Raw genomic sequence first — 12,822 nt, 5'->3', positions numbered from 1 at the left:
GTGGGCAAATAATTATGATAGGAAGTGATAGAGGCCACAGTGGAGGTAAGTACCAGCCAAGGGCTGAGCTGGCAGAGAAATATCTATAATATGCCCCTGACCCACAGGGGAGAGTCTGAGATGTCCTTGTGTGTTCCAGGCCACCTGGGTGGCATGGCTGGGGTGGAGTTTGATGAATGGTTAGGGCTCTGTCACACTGGACCAGGCACTGCACAATGCAGGTACACCAACTGGGCAGAATTTGCGTGAGGCCCCAAGGGGGATGGACCACCTTCTGCTCACAAGAATAATGACATTGCTTGGCTTAAAAAACTGCTGCCTGGCCAATGGGACCTCCCCTTTGGTATCTAGTCATGTCTTACAAGCATTTTGCTGTGTCCTTGAATCATCTCTTGCCCTGTTAGGGCCTCAGTGCTCCATCTAGATTAGAGAAAAGATTCCCAGGATAGGAAGATCAGAGATGGGACAGGAAGAGGAAGACATGTTTGTTGCTTCCTGTCTTCTGCTCTACAAGTTCAGATTTCTGTCTTACCCTGGATCATTCTATGTTGTCTACTGTTGTCTCTGCCTGTTCCTGTCCCAGCCATCACCGTCACTGTCTTCTCTGTCATCATAACTGCCTGTCTCTGTCTCCAATGGGCCCCCATCACCAGAAGGACCCCAGCTCCATCTTTTGAGCCCTCTGTCGCTCTCCTGCTCAGCCATCTGAGTTCTCTGAAAACCAGAGATAGCAATGCTATACCTCAGCTCACCCTCACATACTGAAATTCCAGTGACCCAGTTCCCAATGGCCCTCAAATTAGCACATTGTTCAGTAGAGTTGCCACATGTAGGTAAAGGATGGTGGATGGCTCCCCCTATTCAGGTCTCATGGGTCCCCAGCCTGCCTGCCTGCCTCCTCCTCCTTATTTGTGGTAACTTCAAACGTAGCACCTTCCTGTCATCTCTCACACCCCCTGGGGCCTCAGCCACAGGCAGCGCTGCCCACTTGCCAACCTCCTTCCTTCCCCAGCCAGAGGGGACTTCTGCAGAGCCAGGTGAAGAGCCTCATGAAGGTAACACCTTTTTTGGGGATATTTGTTTTGAGACCTGGGGCTGGGCAGGAAGGAGTCAGGAAAAGGGAAAGGAGTCTGGGTTATGCAGGACTGAGCCACTTGAGTGAGGGTATTATGGTCTGAAGGGCACTTGGGGTAAAGAGGAAAGCGTGGTTACTGAGGGGGAGGGGAGTGGGAACTGAAGTGATACCTGTGTTGTGTGGCCTTCAGTGAAAGGTAGCAGAGAAACCAGGTGCTAACTGAGCAGACAGCTGAGCCACTCAGGGCAGCTTCCTATCAGGCCAGTCAGGGGACCTGGGGGACTCTTGACTTACTCTCTCAGACTGTCCCTGGTGAGGGAGCTGAGTCCAGGAAGTCTGGGTGGCAGGACACAGGGGTTTCTTTAGCTGCATAGAAGAGCTCTGTGGATGAGTTATGATGCAGGGGCTCCCCTTCCTGGGTGGGGAGTTCCCCTTAGTGGATAGCCCGTGGTTGATAGAATCATGGATGGAGTCATGAGTCCCTCCCAACATAGAAGAGAGTGGCTTCTCAATTCCCTGTGGCCCCTCGGATCTCTGAGCTCACTTGGGAGTAACCTCCATGAAGACCTTCCTCTCTCCTTTCTTCCTCAGGGTGGGGATCAGGCCGGCTCTGCTCCTCATCTCTCATTGTCAAGTCTCCATTCAATCCTCTTTCTGCACCTATGAGGAGAGCACCATTAACTTCTAAATGTCAGCACTGAGAGCTCTCACACGTCAGCCAGTTCAACCCTCCCATTTTGCAGATAGTGAAACTGAGGCTGGGTGGCACAGTGACTGGCTCAAAGTGTAGTGGGAGAGCCAGCCCTAGAGGCCAGGCTATTTGGAGAACCTTTGTTGCTCACCTGTGACTGACTTGTCCTAGCAGGTAGTGGGGGCATGAAGGGGGAACCCACTCCAGAACTGGATTGTTGCCACAAGACCAAGCCCTGGAGGAGCACAGGGAGCTCCCTGTCCCCCAGCCTGGACTTCCAGTCTTGCCAAGAGCACCAGGTAAAGTGGAATCTCAGCCCTATCTTTTGAGGCCAGCCTGCTTATGAAGGGAGGGAATGTTAGGAGGAAGTCGGAGAAAATCCGAAGGGACCCTGGATTCCTATTATCCCTTGGTCCTGAGCACCTTTACCCTGGCACATCATGGGGATGGGCCTTTGAGGTGCCAGAGACACTCTCCCACGCTCTAGGGGCCAGAATCTCATGTGGATCATGAGTAGGAACAAGGCCATACAGGAGGCCTTGGCCTTAGGACCCATCTTGTGGGGTTCATAGTATTTAATGAGGATTTTCTCCAAGTTCATTTTAGCTCCATTCAAAACACAGTAGATGGTCTGAGACATGGTGGACCCAGAGTGGTCAGGAAGGGCGCTGGAAGGGAGACTGTTAGGTGAGGGATTCTAGCAGCAGAGGGAAGATGATCCTGGGGTGGGCACAAAAGTCTCTGGAGAAAGAAGTCTTTGGATGAAGTAAGGGGAAGCCATTTGAGTGCAGACATGATGGGGGTGAGTGTCTCTTCCCCCTTTGGGAACCAAACCAGGGCTAGTATCATTCTAGGGACCCAGGAGTCCCCAGCCCCCATCCACTTCCCCCCTGCCCTCCAGGTCTTCCCAGCCTGCAGGCCACTTCCAGATACAGTAGATGTCCATGGCCCATCCTGTGTCAGTTGGCTGTGCCCTTTGCCATGGGCACCAGCCAGATCTGCCCTGCTGGCCTGCCCCCAGGGCCTGGACCTCTACCTATGCTCCCTGCAGCTGGCACCCCAGGGTACATCCCCACAGGGCCTCAGAGTGGACTCCTTGAGCAAGAGTAACCCCAGGGCATGGGGCTGCACCTTGGTGGAGGCTGAAGGTGAGGGGCACTATTAGATTTTGGGACAGGAAGGGGAGAGAACCCAGTGTCGCTGGTGAGTACTGAGCCTCAGGCACACTTGACTAGCACACTTTGCCCTGGAGTTCTGGCCTAGGTGTGCAGAGGGCTTTCAAGGTAGTGACACCTGAGCCAGAGGAGGTGGGCAATGGCTTTCTCAGGCATGGGTGTGGGATTTGGTATTGGTGGTGGTGCGGGGAGGGGGTGGTGAGGATGGAGCTTGTCTACCTGTTTGAGCTAGGGGGATCTTTATTATGAGAAAGGAGCACGGGCTAGGACTCGGAGAGTTGAGGTGGGGTTTTGGTGCTGCTCTTTTAGCTCCGTGATCTTGGGCACATCACTGAGGCCAGTTTCTTCTTTCATAAAAGTAGGCTCTCACTATCCCTGTGTCTTAGGCTTGTTGCATTGTAGTACCCCATTTCCTTATGCCACTGCGACCTCCTGGAAGGCAGGGACTATGCTGCTGTGCCCTTTATCCACCCCCCCAAACCTCCGCAAGAGCACAGAGCAAAACAGCTCAATAATGTTTGTTGAGTGAATAAATGAAAATCCAAACAGACAATCCACTTTCTATTTTTTATTTTTTAGTATTTTACTTTATATCACTCCTGGATTTTGCATCTCAGTCTCCCTTACTAAGCTCTTCTCTACTTACCTCCTAAATATTCACCTGCTCTGGGACAGTCCAGCCTCTTCCCTTCCCCTCTCCTCCTCCTCTCTCCCCTTCCCCTCTCCTCCTCCTCTCTCCCCTCTTCTCTTCTTTCCTTCCTCTGCTCTTCTGTTCTCTTTACTTAAAGTAGCACTGTTTGATAGAACTTCCTGCAATAATGGAAATATTCTATACCTGTGCTGTCTAACAGCATATCTATTGAGCTTTTTAAATGTGGCTAGTGACACTGAGGAACTGAATATGTTATGGCACTTATGTTAATTAATTTAAATGTAGAAATATGTGTCAGGTGGCTGCCATTTTGGACAGAGCAGATCTAAAGTCACCCTTACGTGATATCATCTGAGCCCCTGACACCCAAATTTATGTCTCCAGCTCAGACCTCTCCTTTAAAGTCCAAACCAATTCATCCAACTGCCCACCTGACTGCTCCACATGGACATCTAATAGGCTTTTTGAATCATTTTCTCTCCCTAAAATTGTTAAGCACTGAGCAAATACTAGCCACTTTTATTGGCAAGTGCAATCACAGACCAGGAAAGCCCAGAGAGGGAAAACGCCTTGCTCAAGTCACCTAACAGACTTGCAGGCGAGAGTTCTCTTCCAACACTGAGTGGGGCAGGTTAGATGGGGAGCGGAACTGTACCCCAGTCTGTGGGATCCTGACCATCTTCCCTTTCCTGCTCAGAGCACCAGCCACCAGGGCCACAGGCCAGCTCCACTGATGAAGAGAAACTCATAGCCAAGTACCCTCCAAGCAGGGACAAGATGGGAAGCCAGCCGGAAAGAGTTGGTGAAGGGGCTTCCTGCCTATCCTTGTCTCCTCGCAACAGCTCCTCTCCACCCCTCTGGCAGAATACAAAGAGCCCCAGCTCCTTGGCTTTCTGCTCCTGCCACCTGTTCACTCCCGGCGCCAAAGAACTTCCATTCTACCTCCGCCCACTCTATCCTGCATACCCACTTCTGCCTCCACCTTACCTGTTCGTCTATGGGGAACCACCTTCTAGCCAATGCTCCCCCGCCTTCATGCTGCCCCAAGACACCTTCTACCCCACCGGGGCTATGCCCAGCATGCTGATGAGTGTCAGTGAGCCTGGGCACCACAGCGCCTGGGGGGAGACCTCGCGTCTCTACCCAGGGGCTTCCCAAGCTTCTGGCCAAACCCAACCCTCCCAGGCCTGGAATCCAGGTTCTGGAGCTGCCAGGACCTATTCCCCAGGGCCAGAGCATGCTGGCAGGGCGGCTCCGGAAAAGCAGGTCCCATTGGGCTCCAGAGCGGGCACCGCAGCCCTGCCTTATCCGCTGAAGAAAGAAAATGGCAAAATCCTATACGAGTGCAAAGTGTGCAGCAAGCGCTTCGGGCAGCTCTCCAACCTCAAGGTATCTGCCTCCCGGACCCCGCTGTCCCCTCAGCATCCTTTGATGACCCCCCCCTTCCCATCCTGCATCTAGAATCAAAGACCTTAAAGCCGGAAGGAACAGCTGGGCAGCGTCTTGGCTGTGAACTTAGGTGATTCATTTGGCCCCTCAGTTTTACATCTGTAAGAGAAGATGTAGGATGACTACCAAAGACCTCTCCATCACAAAAGACTATGAGATCATCTCATTTAGGTTAAAAATGGGGGAACTGAGGCCTTTTGAGCCATACTTCTCTTGCTCAGGCCCGCTTCCACTTCCACTTTCCTTTCTAATAAAACCTTTTCTACTGTAAAAAAAAAAAAAAATGGAGGAACCGAGGCTCCTGATGGGAAGGGTTTGCCCAAGATCACTTTGATTTGATGATGGAGTTAGGCCTTGATCTCAGTCTCAGAATCTAGTGCAAAGACCTTTCTTGAACAGTCATCCTTTCTGGATTCCCAGTTAAGCCTCCTTTTGTTTGTTCGCAGTTCAGGTGGGGGAACTGGTAGATTTTAGTGAGTCTAGACCACAGACCTGATAACCAATCTTTTTCAAGTGGGATCCCACAAATCAGCGCCAGTGCAGTTGGCGTCCAGCAGGGGGCAACCATGTGCGCATACCTGTGCGTCATCAAAGAAGGGCAGCTATGCGCTATTTGGCACCTGCTGAAGTTGAGGAAAAGTTATGGTTATTGGGAACGGTCCCTTCTAGATCCTCTAGGGCACGGGTTCTTAAACTTTAACGAGCCTCAAACTACCAGGAGAGCTAGTAAATATGTAGATAGGCTCCAGCCCCAGAGATTTTAATTCAGCCCATAGGGGCAGGGCCTGAGAATCTGCATTTCTAACATGCTGTCAGTTGCTGCTAATGCTGCAGATCCATGGACCACACTTTGAGAAGCCCTGCACAGGGTGTGTGTGTGTGTGTGTGTGTGTGTATATATGTACACACATATATATATATATATGCATACATACATACATTCATATATATAATACACATACATAATCCCTTATCTGGCCTTCAGACCACTGCCATCTCCCCTCCCACAGGGCAGCAGAGAATGGGGTTCTCCTGGAGAATGGAAAAGGGGCCCTGAAGGGGGTGACAGAGAGGCAAGGAGATTGAGAGGCCTCAATGCCAAAAAGGGGTCCTGTGAGGCTGGGGGTAGAGATTCGAAGAGGTTCCCAGACCCTGCTGGGGGCTCTGGGAGGCTGACAGCATTTCTCCCACACCTGGCTCAGGTCCATCTGCGTGTGCACAGTGGGGAACGCCCATTCCAGTGTACCCTGTGCCATAAGCGCTTCACCCAGCTCACCCACCTGCAGAAACACCACCTGGTGCATACTGGGGAGCGGCCCTACGGGTGCCTGGTAAGCCCCTCTTCCCCTTCCTTGTACTTCCGCAAGCAGGTGAAGGAGTTCCAGGCCCCCGAGTCTCCGTTCCTGCATTCCCTGTCTCCACCTATAGTCTCCATTCCCCAACCCTCCTGAGCACGTGGAGACAGTATAGGAGATGAGGGTGGGGACGGGGAGGGAGGTGGTGAAGGGCGAAAATGACCCCTCCCAGCCTGGAAGGGCCAAGATGTGATATTGGAGGTCACCCCCGGAGTCCTGTAGCAAGGATAGAGATGTATGTCTGGTGGGGCAGGATAATAAAGTTGGGGGACCCTGAGGCATAAATACCCACTACCTTCCTCCTAGCCTAGCTGGAGGGTTAATGCCATAGTGTGAGTAAAGTATACAAGCAATTTGTATAACATCAGCTTCATGTTTGTTCCTTCCCTCTTTGAGCCTCACCACATCCTTTGGGACGTCAGAAGGGCAGGGACTCCCTGTTTTACAGGGACTCTTTCTCTGTTTCACCGAAAGCAGTATAGTGATTATAAGTCTGGGCTACATGGGTTCAAATCCTCATTCTGTCTACAAATTGCTGTGTGACCTTTGGCTAGTGGTTTCACTCCTCTGAGCCTCTCCTTTCTCATTGTTTTTATAGGAGTTGTAGTAGTATTTAATCATACTACTACATGAGACCAATTTCTGGCATGTGGCTGCTCCCAATAAATGTTAATTATGCTCACTGAAGTTGCAGCCCCACTCATAAGGGTTCTATGTGATTATCTCATTCAGTCCACCACACCCATGAGGTTAGGTATTAATAGTCGCATTTTACCAATAAGGAGAGCAAGGATCAGAGAGGGGATGTCACCTATACAAGGTCATGTGGAGAGTAAAAGAACCAGGATACTAACCCAGGTCTGCCTGGCTCCAATGTGCTAGACACTGTGGGTCCCAGGGAGGAATCTTGGGGTTGGGGAAGCTTCTGGGCCTGCGAGGTGGGGATAGGGAATAGGGAGGGGGAGCAGAGATCCTGAGTCAGCCAGATGGGCAGACCTAATGCCAGTGCCCTTTCTCATCAGATGTGCCACAAGCGCTTCAGCAGCTCCAGCAACCTCAAGACCCACCTGCGCCTGCACTCAGGGGCTCGGCCCTTCCAGTGCAGTATCTGCCCAAGTCGCTTCACCCAGCGCATTCACCTGAAGCTGCACCACCGTCTGCATGCTCCACAGCCCAGCAACCTAGCTCACACCCATCTGCCTCTGGTGTCTCTCTCCTGCCTTGCCTAGTGGCACCAAGGGGCACTAGGTCTTATGATAGCACCATCAGAGGGGCAGATGGGCTGGGATGCAGACAAGATCAACATGTCCTCAGCATTCCAGGGAAAGCAAGGACAGCCAGCCTGAGGGTGGTGGCAGGACTGTCCTGGTGGAGGGGGAAGGGCAGAGCAATAAAAGGATTTTCTTTACTACAAGTTGAGCCTTCCTGAGCTTCAACAATGAAGGGAGAAGTCCTCGTAGATTTGCCAAACTTCACACCCCACCTTGGAGCAAGTCAAGACATAGTTAGTGCTGCCCACACATGGGGTAGGTGCCTGCAGCCATCTACCTCCAGTTGGGTTTGGGTTCTGCTTCCTCTTGGGACCAGGCCTTCCATCTCAGCTCACCGATGGACAGCCCAGCCTTCCAGGACTCTGCAAGGTGCAGACTGTGCTGAATAGATGTTCTAGCATCTGTCTAGATGTGTCTCTGCTGCTTCTACCACCACCTTGTCTCAGTTATAAGAAGGCCACGGGGCCCCTCAGCTGGTACTACCTGCCATGTACATGCCAGGATCTGAGCCCCCTTTGGGGATGGAGGGGCAAAAACACAGGATATCAGTGTCCATCATGACCCAGAAGCATGATGTCCCATGTGCCAGGACCAGTCACCACAGAGGGCAAAGGGCTAGGGAGGTGCTGGGCTCAGGGAAGGAGTAGAGACCCTACAAGGAATACAGGCAGGGAAGAACTGGCCAAGAGAGCCTGGGGAACTGGGATCCTCTTGGTGGCCTTTCTTCCTGCAGTGCCAGAGGGTCCCCTCAAATGTGCAGGTGTTCCCCACCCCCACTCGAGAATTAGAGAGGCAGCATCAAGTAGTGAAGGGCATCTCCTGGGAGGCAGGAGGCCCAGGTTATATCACAATAAACAGTAGTTATTAAATAACAATAGCTGCCAATTTCCAACAGGGGACGCTGTTCGAACATCTGTAGGTTTCAGAGCGACTTTCCCACCCGGGTAATAGGCGAGATGCTGGCTGCGTTGTAGGCTGTCCAAGACAGAGAGGTAGAGGGAGATGATGAGGTATAGGGAGAGAACTCAAATAGGAAGTCCACCGTGGCAGGGCAATGACAGGGTCAGCTCCCGCCCCTACGGGTAATCAAGGTCTGTGTTCCAAGCCTACCCAGTCACCGCTTTGACCTCAAGCCAGATGTCAACCATTTGGTTAGGCCCCGCCCCGTCGGCAAGACCACACTTATTGCCGTACCCTGTCCCCCCCCTTTTGTCCTTCGTGGGGAAGACCCTTTGCTCAGCTCCGCCTTCTAGCCCCTCTTTCCGGGTACGCCTCGTTTATACCCGCCTTGAGGGGTGCCTGGCACCTCCCGGAGACCTAAAGTAGCAGCGCGTGCAGGGCCGAGGGCAGGGCCTTGGGGAGAGGGGGCTCAGGTAGAGCGACCCCCGCTGCAGCCCAGGGTAGGGGCGGCCCCTTCAGAGCCCTTGGGAGCCCTTCAGAGCCCTTCAGAGCCCTTCAAAGCGCACCCGTTGTAACAGGGTTGGTCCCCTGCTCCTGCGGGCGGAGCCACTATTTACTCCGGGGGAAGGGCGGGAGAAGGCGTTTCTCCGCAAATGAGCGGATCCGGGTGGCCCCGCCGCCCGGAGCCGTCAGTTGCCCCGGGGCTTTTCCCTCAACATGACTGAGCAGCGCAAGGGCCTGGGGGCCAGCCTGACCCGCCGCCTCGCCTGGCTAGGGCTTCGCAGGGAGCACAGGGGGAATCAGACCCTGGACAAGGCCAGAGGCCGGGATAGGTGAGGGATTGGAGGAGGGCTGCATGGGGCGTCCCTGGTGCCTAGGGTGTGCGTGCGTGTGTGTGTGTGTGTGTGTGTGTGTGTGTGTGTGTGCGCGCGCGCGCGCGCGCGTGTGCGTGTGCGTGTGCGTGTGAGAGAGAAATAGAGTGTAGTGGATGTTCAAATAAGTGTGTATGAGCATAAAAATATATGCATCGATTTTGGATATGTGAATGTGAAACCGGTCTTTATAAAGTCCTCGTGATCTTTCAAAACTTTAAAACGACGATTACAATCTCCTAAGTCAGGCTAGCCCCTGCACACAATGATTTCCTCTCCGCCAGAGACAGTGTAAAGGCAAATGGAGTAGCTCTTGCTCCTCTGTGGACTTTGATTCTCACATCACAGGCCAGTTTCCCTCTGGTCTTCGTGTGTGTTTGTCATAAGTATGACAGATTCCTGAGTCGTTTTAGCCTTCACTGCATTTGTCTTTAGATGTCACGGAGGGATTCTCCCTGTCATCCCAGATTGTAATAACAATCAACCTTTATTTGCCTCTTGCTTCCTGCCTTACCTGGATTAACTCATTTAATCCTCAGAGCAGCTCTGTGAGACAGGTATTCTGGTGATTCAGATACGAAAATGAAGGTTCAAAGAGATGAAGTCACCTACTCAACATCACATAACTGCCAAGTACTGGAGCTGGGTTACAAGCTTAAGCAGTCCAACTCCAGAGCTCACATCCTGAAGTCCTGGGCTGCTCTGTTGCCTTGAGAAACCACAGAACTGGAAGCTGGGGAGCCAGAGCTCTGTCCTAACTCTAGGTGTCTCTGGTCATGTGACCTTGAACAAATTGCTTTGTCTCTCCAAGCCGGTCACTGGTAACTGATGTTTGAGTGGGAGGCTCTGTGGATGGCTGGGTAGAATGGCTGGGAGGGGGAATAGTGAAAGGGACCCCAGTAGCTCCCTGGCCCGATATCTGAAAAGACGGTGGGGTGTTTGTGTGTCTACACAGTTACCCAGCAATTTGTTCTGATCTGAGCATGACACAACTGTCTTCAGTTCACCCTGTGAGAGAGGGGGTCTGGTGAGAGCAGAGTAAGGGGAGGGGTTTGTGCTGTCTCTCATTCCGAAGAGAGAGAGGAAGGGAGGGCCCAGCCACCCTATGCCAGGAAGCCTGTGTGCCTGGGAGGTGCCCACACCCTGCCAGGGCCTTGCCTGTCCCTGCTGGAAGACACGCCCTCCCCCTTTACCCTCTCTGGCAGGCACCTGCCCTATAGGCCCAGGTAGTACTGCCCCTCCCTTTCCCCATTTGAGAGGAGGTGGGGTTGGAGTGCAGGTGAGTCGGGTGTGGAGGGTAGAGGAGGGATTGCATAGGCTCCTGTGCCAGCATGATGACACATCCCATGCGTGCACTTGGACTCTGTTCTCACCAGCCGTGGGAATAGGATTCAGGTACTGAAGCAGAGACCTCTGATTTCTGCTGATTTCCTGGGGTGGGGGGCAGAGTGCATAGAAGAGGCAGCCAGAGCACTTCCCCATCTTGCCACCATTAGTGTGGTGATGTCCAACTAGCCTTTGGAGTGGTATGGTCCTAGTGTCTTAATGCCAAGGCTTGTTAGCTGTGTGACTCCAGGCAAGTCACTTCACCTTTCTGGGCTTTAGTTTCCTTATCTGAAAAACTGAGCTCTAATACACACCTTTTAGGATTATTGTGAGGCTTAAAGGAGATCATGTAGGTACAATACCTAGTGCTAAGCCTGGCATAGGGAGGGCCTCAGCAAATGGTGAGCTTTTGAATTATACAGACATTGTCCTTTTACTATATCCTGGCCCTGATATAGGCCTAGTCCCCACTTTTGTCCAAGTGCATTCCTGTCTCTCTCTCTGTCTCTGGGGGTGGAGTGAACAGTTGGGGGAGGGAGCAGAGAGGAGGCTGCTGCATAACTACCCCCCTTCCAAGGTTTCAGGAGCTCATCCAGCCTGTGGGCTCTGAGAGGAGTGTGAGGTGGGCCTCTGGGTCCAGTCTTGGGATTGGAGAGGAGGAGGCTACTTCATTCCCTTCCCCCTGTGCTTCCTTCCCAGGCACTGGGGTGGCCAGAGCTGCCCTGACCTGGCCCAAGATGACAGCAGCTCCAGCAATGTCAGCTTCAAGGTAGGAGAGACTACAAAGAAGAAAGCTCCGGAAAGGGCAGGCCCTGAGAACCCTGACTCATAAGTCAGGCAACTGGGGTTCACTAGTCCTCCCTCTGCCACTGATTCATTGGGTAACCGTGGGCAGATCACTCTTCACCTCTAAACCTCAGTTTTCCCCTCTGCAAAATGAAAATAATAATGCCTTTCAGGGCTGCCGTGAGAAATGAGGTAATGGATGTGGAACATTCAGCCTGGGGCCTAGGTGCTCAAGAATCATGAGCTTTTTATGCTGGGGAGGCATAAAGGGTCAGTGCCTGTTCCTTGGATCCCCTTTTTCACACTTCCTGGTATAGCTTGACCTCCTCTCATCTTTGGCTCCTTTTCCCCACTTCCTGGCATGGACCCCCAGGAGGTCCATGGACCCCCAGTAGCTTAAGCTTCTGGCCACGGTTTTCCCACCTCAGGGACCTGAGCCATGGATTGGGCTATACTGGGTGCCCTCCCCTTGGAGGAACAGAGGGTCTCCTCTGGAGGTGACTCAAACAGCCGTGTATCTCTGTAGTTCTGAATACCATTAATTATTACTAGCGCTTAATTGAGTACTCGTTATGTGCCGGTGCTCTGCCTGGATTATCTCATGCAATCTTTATAGCACTCCCAGAAAGCAGGTACTATTATTATCGTGCCCGTTTTACTCATGGGGAAACTGAGATGCAAGAGGTATTGCATCTAGGAAGTAGCAGAGCTGAGATTCAAGCCTGGGTTGCCTTGCTCAGGCCCTCACATGAATCACTGTCCCCTCCTATCTTTTGAGGTGTTCAGCCTTGGAGAATGAGAGGCTGCATCTATTTCATAGATGAGTAAATTAAAGCATTTGGGATCGGTGGCCCCTGCTCAGAGATGTTGACCCCAGACTTGGCTCCTCTGTTGCCAAGAACACAAACCTGTCTTTGAAAACTGGTGGTTTGGGGGGATGGTGTCCATATGGGTCTGGGATCCTGGGCCCTTTCCCCTCTCCCCTATAACCAGGCTTGACCCCAGGGGAAGACAGCAGACAGAGCTCAGGTTTGTCCCGTTTTCAGAGGAACTCTCTTCCCTGGCTCCCTCATGTCCCAGGTACATCTCTATGGCTAGGTACCTCCTACCAGGCATGCCTGGGAATCTCAGTGGGAGGGTACTGGGGAGGTAGCTGCAGGCTCTCTGGAAGCCTGGAGCAGGAAGAGGCCATGGGCACCCGTGGTAACCCCTAATCTCCAGACAGTTGGTTCCAAAGGACTGGAGATCTGTGGATACCTGGGAAAGCAGC

The 12,822-nt window shown here is 52.6% G+C and overlaps 1 protein-coding gene across 1 annotated transcript; it reads left to right on the top strand.

The window, feature by feature from the left end:
- The first annotated feature begins 1,951 nt into the window (after positions 1-1,951).
- On the top strand, positions 1,952-7,749 carry ZNF683 (zinc finger protein 683). The gene is given in 5 exon segments (XM_011358048.1): positions 1,952-2,065; positions 2,668-2,872; positions 4,291-4,982; positions 6,245-6,373; positions 7,420-7,749. Coding segments are annotated over 5 exon segments (1,464 nt in total). The 3' UTR covers positions 7,744-7,749.
- The last annotated feature ends 5,073 nt before the right edge of the window (positions 7,750-12,822 follow it).

The sequence above is a fragment of the Pteropus vampyrus genome, unplaced genomic scaffold (genome assembly GCF_000151845.1).
Source record: "Pteropus vampyrus isolate Shadow unplaced genomic scaffold, Pvam_2.0 Scaffold36, whole genome shotgun sequence".
Taxonomy (NCBI): Eukaryota; Metazoa; Chordata; class Mammalia; order Chiroptera; family Pteropodidae; genus Pteropus; species Pteropus vampyrus.
Note: the sequence above shows the minus strand (reverse complement) of the source record. Positions and strands in the feature narration are given on the sequence as shown.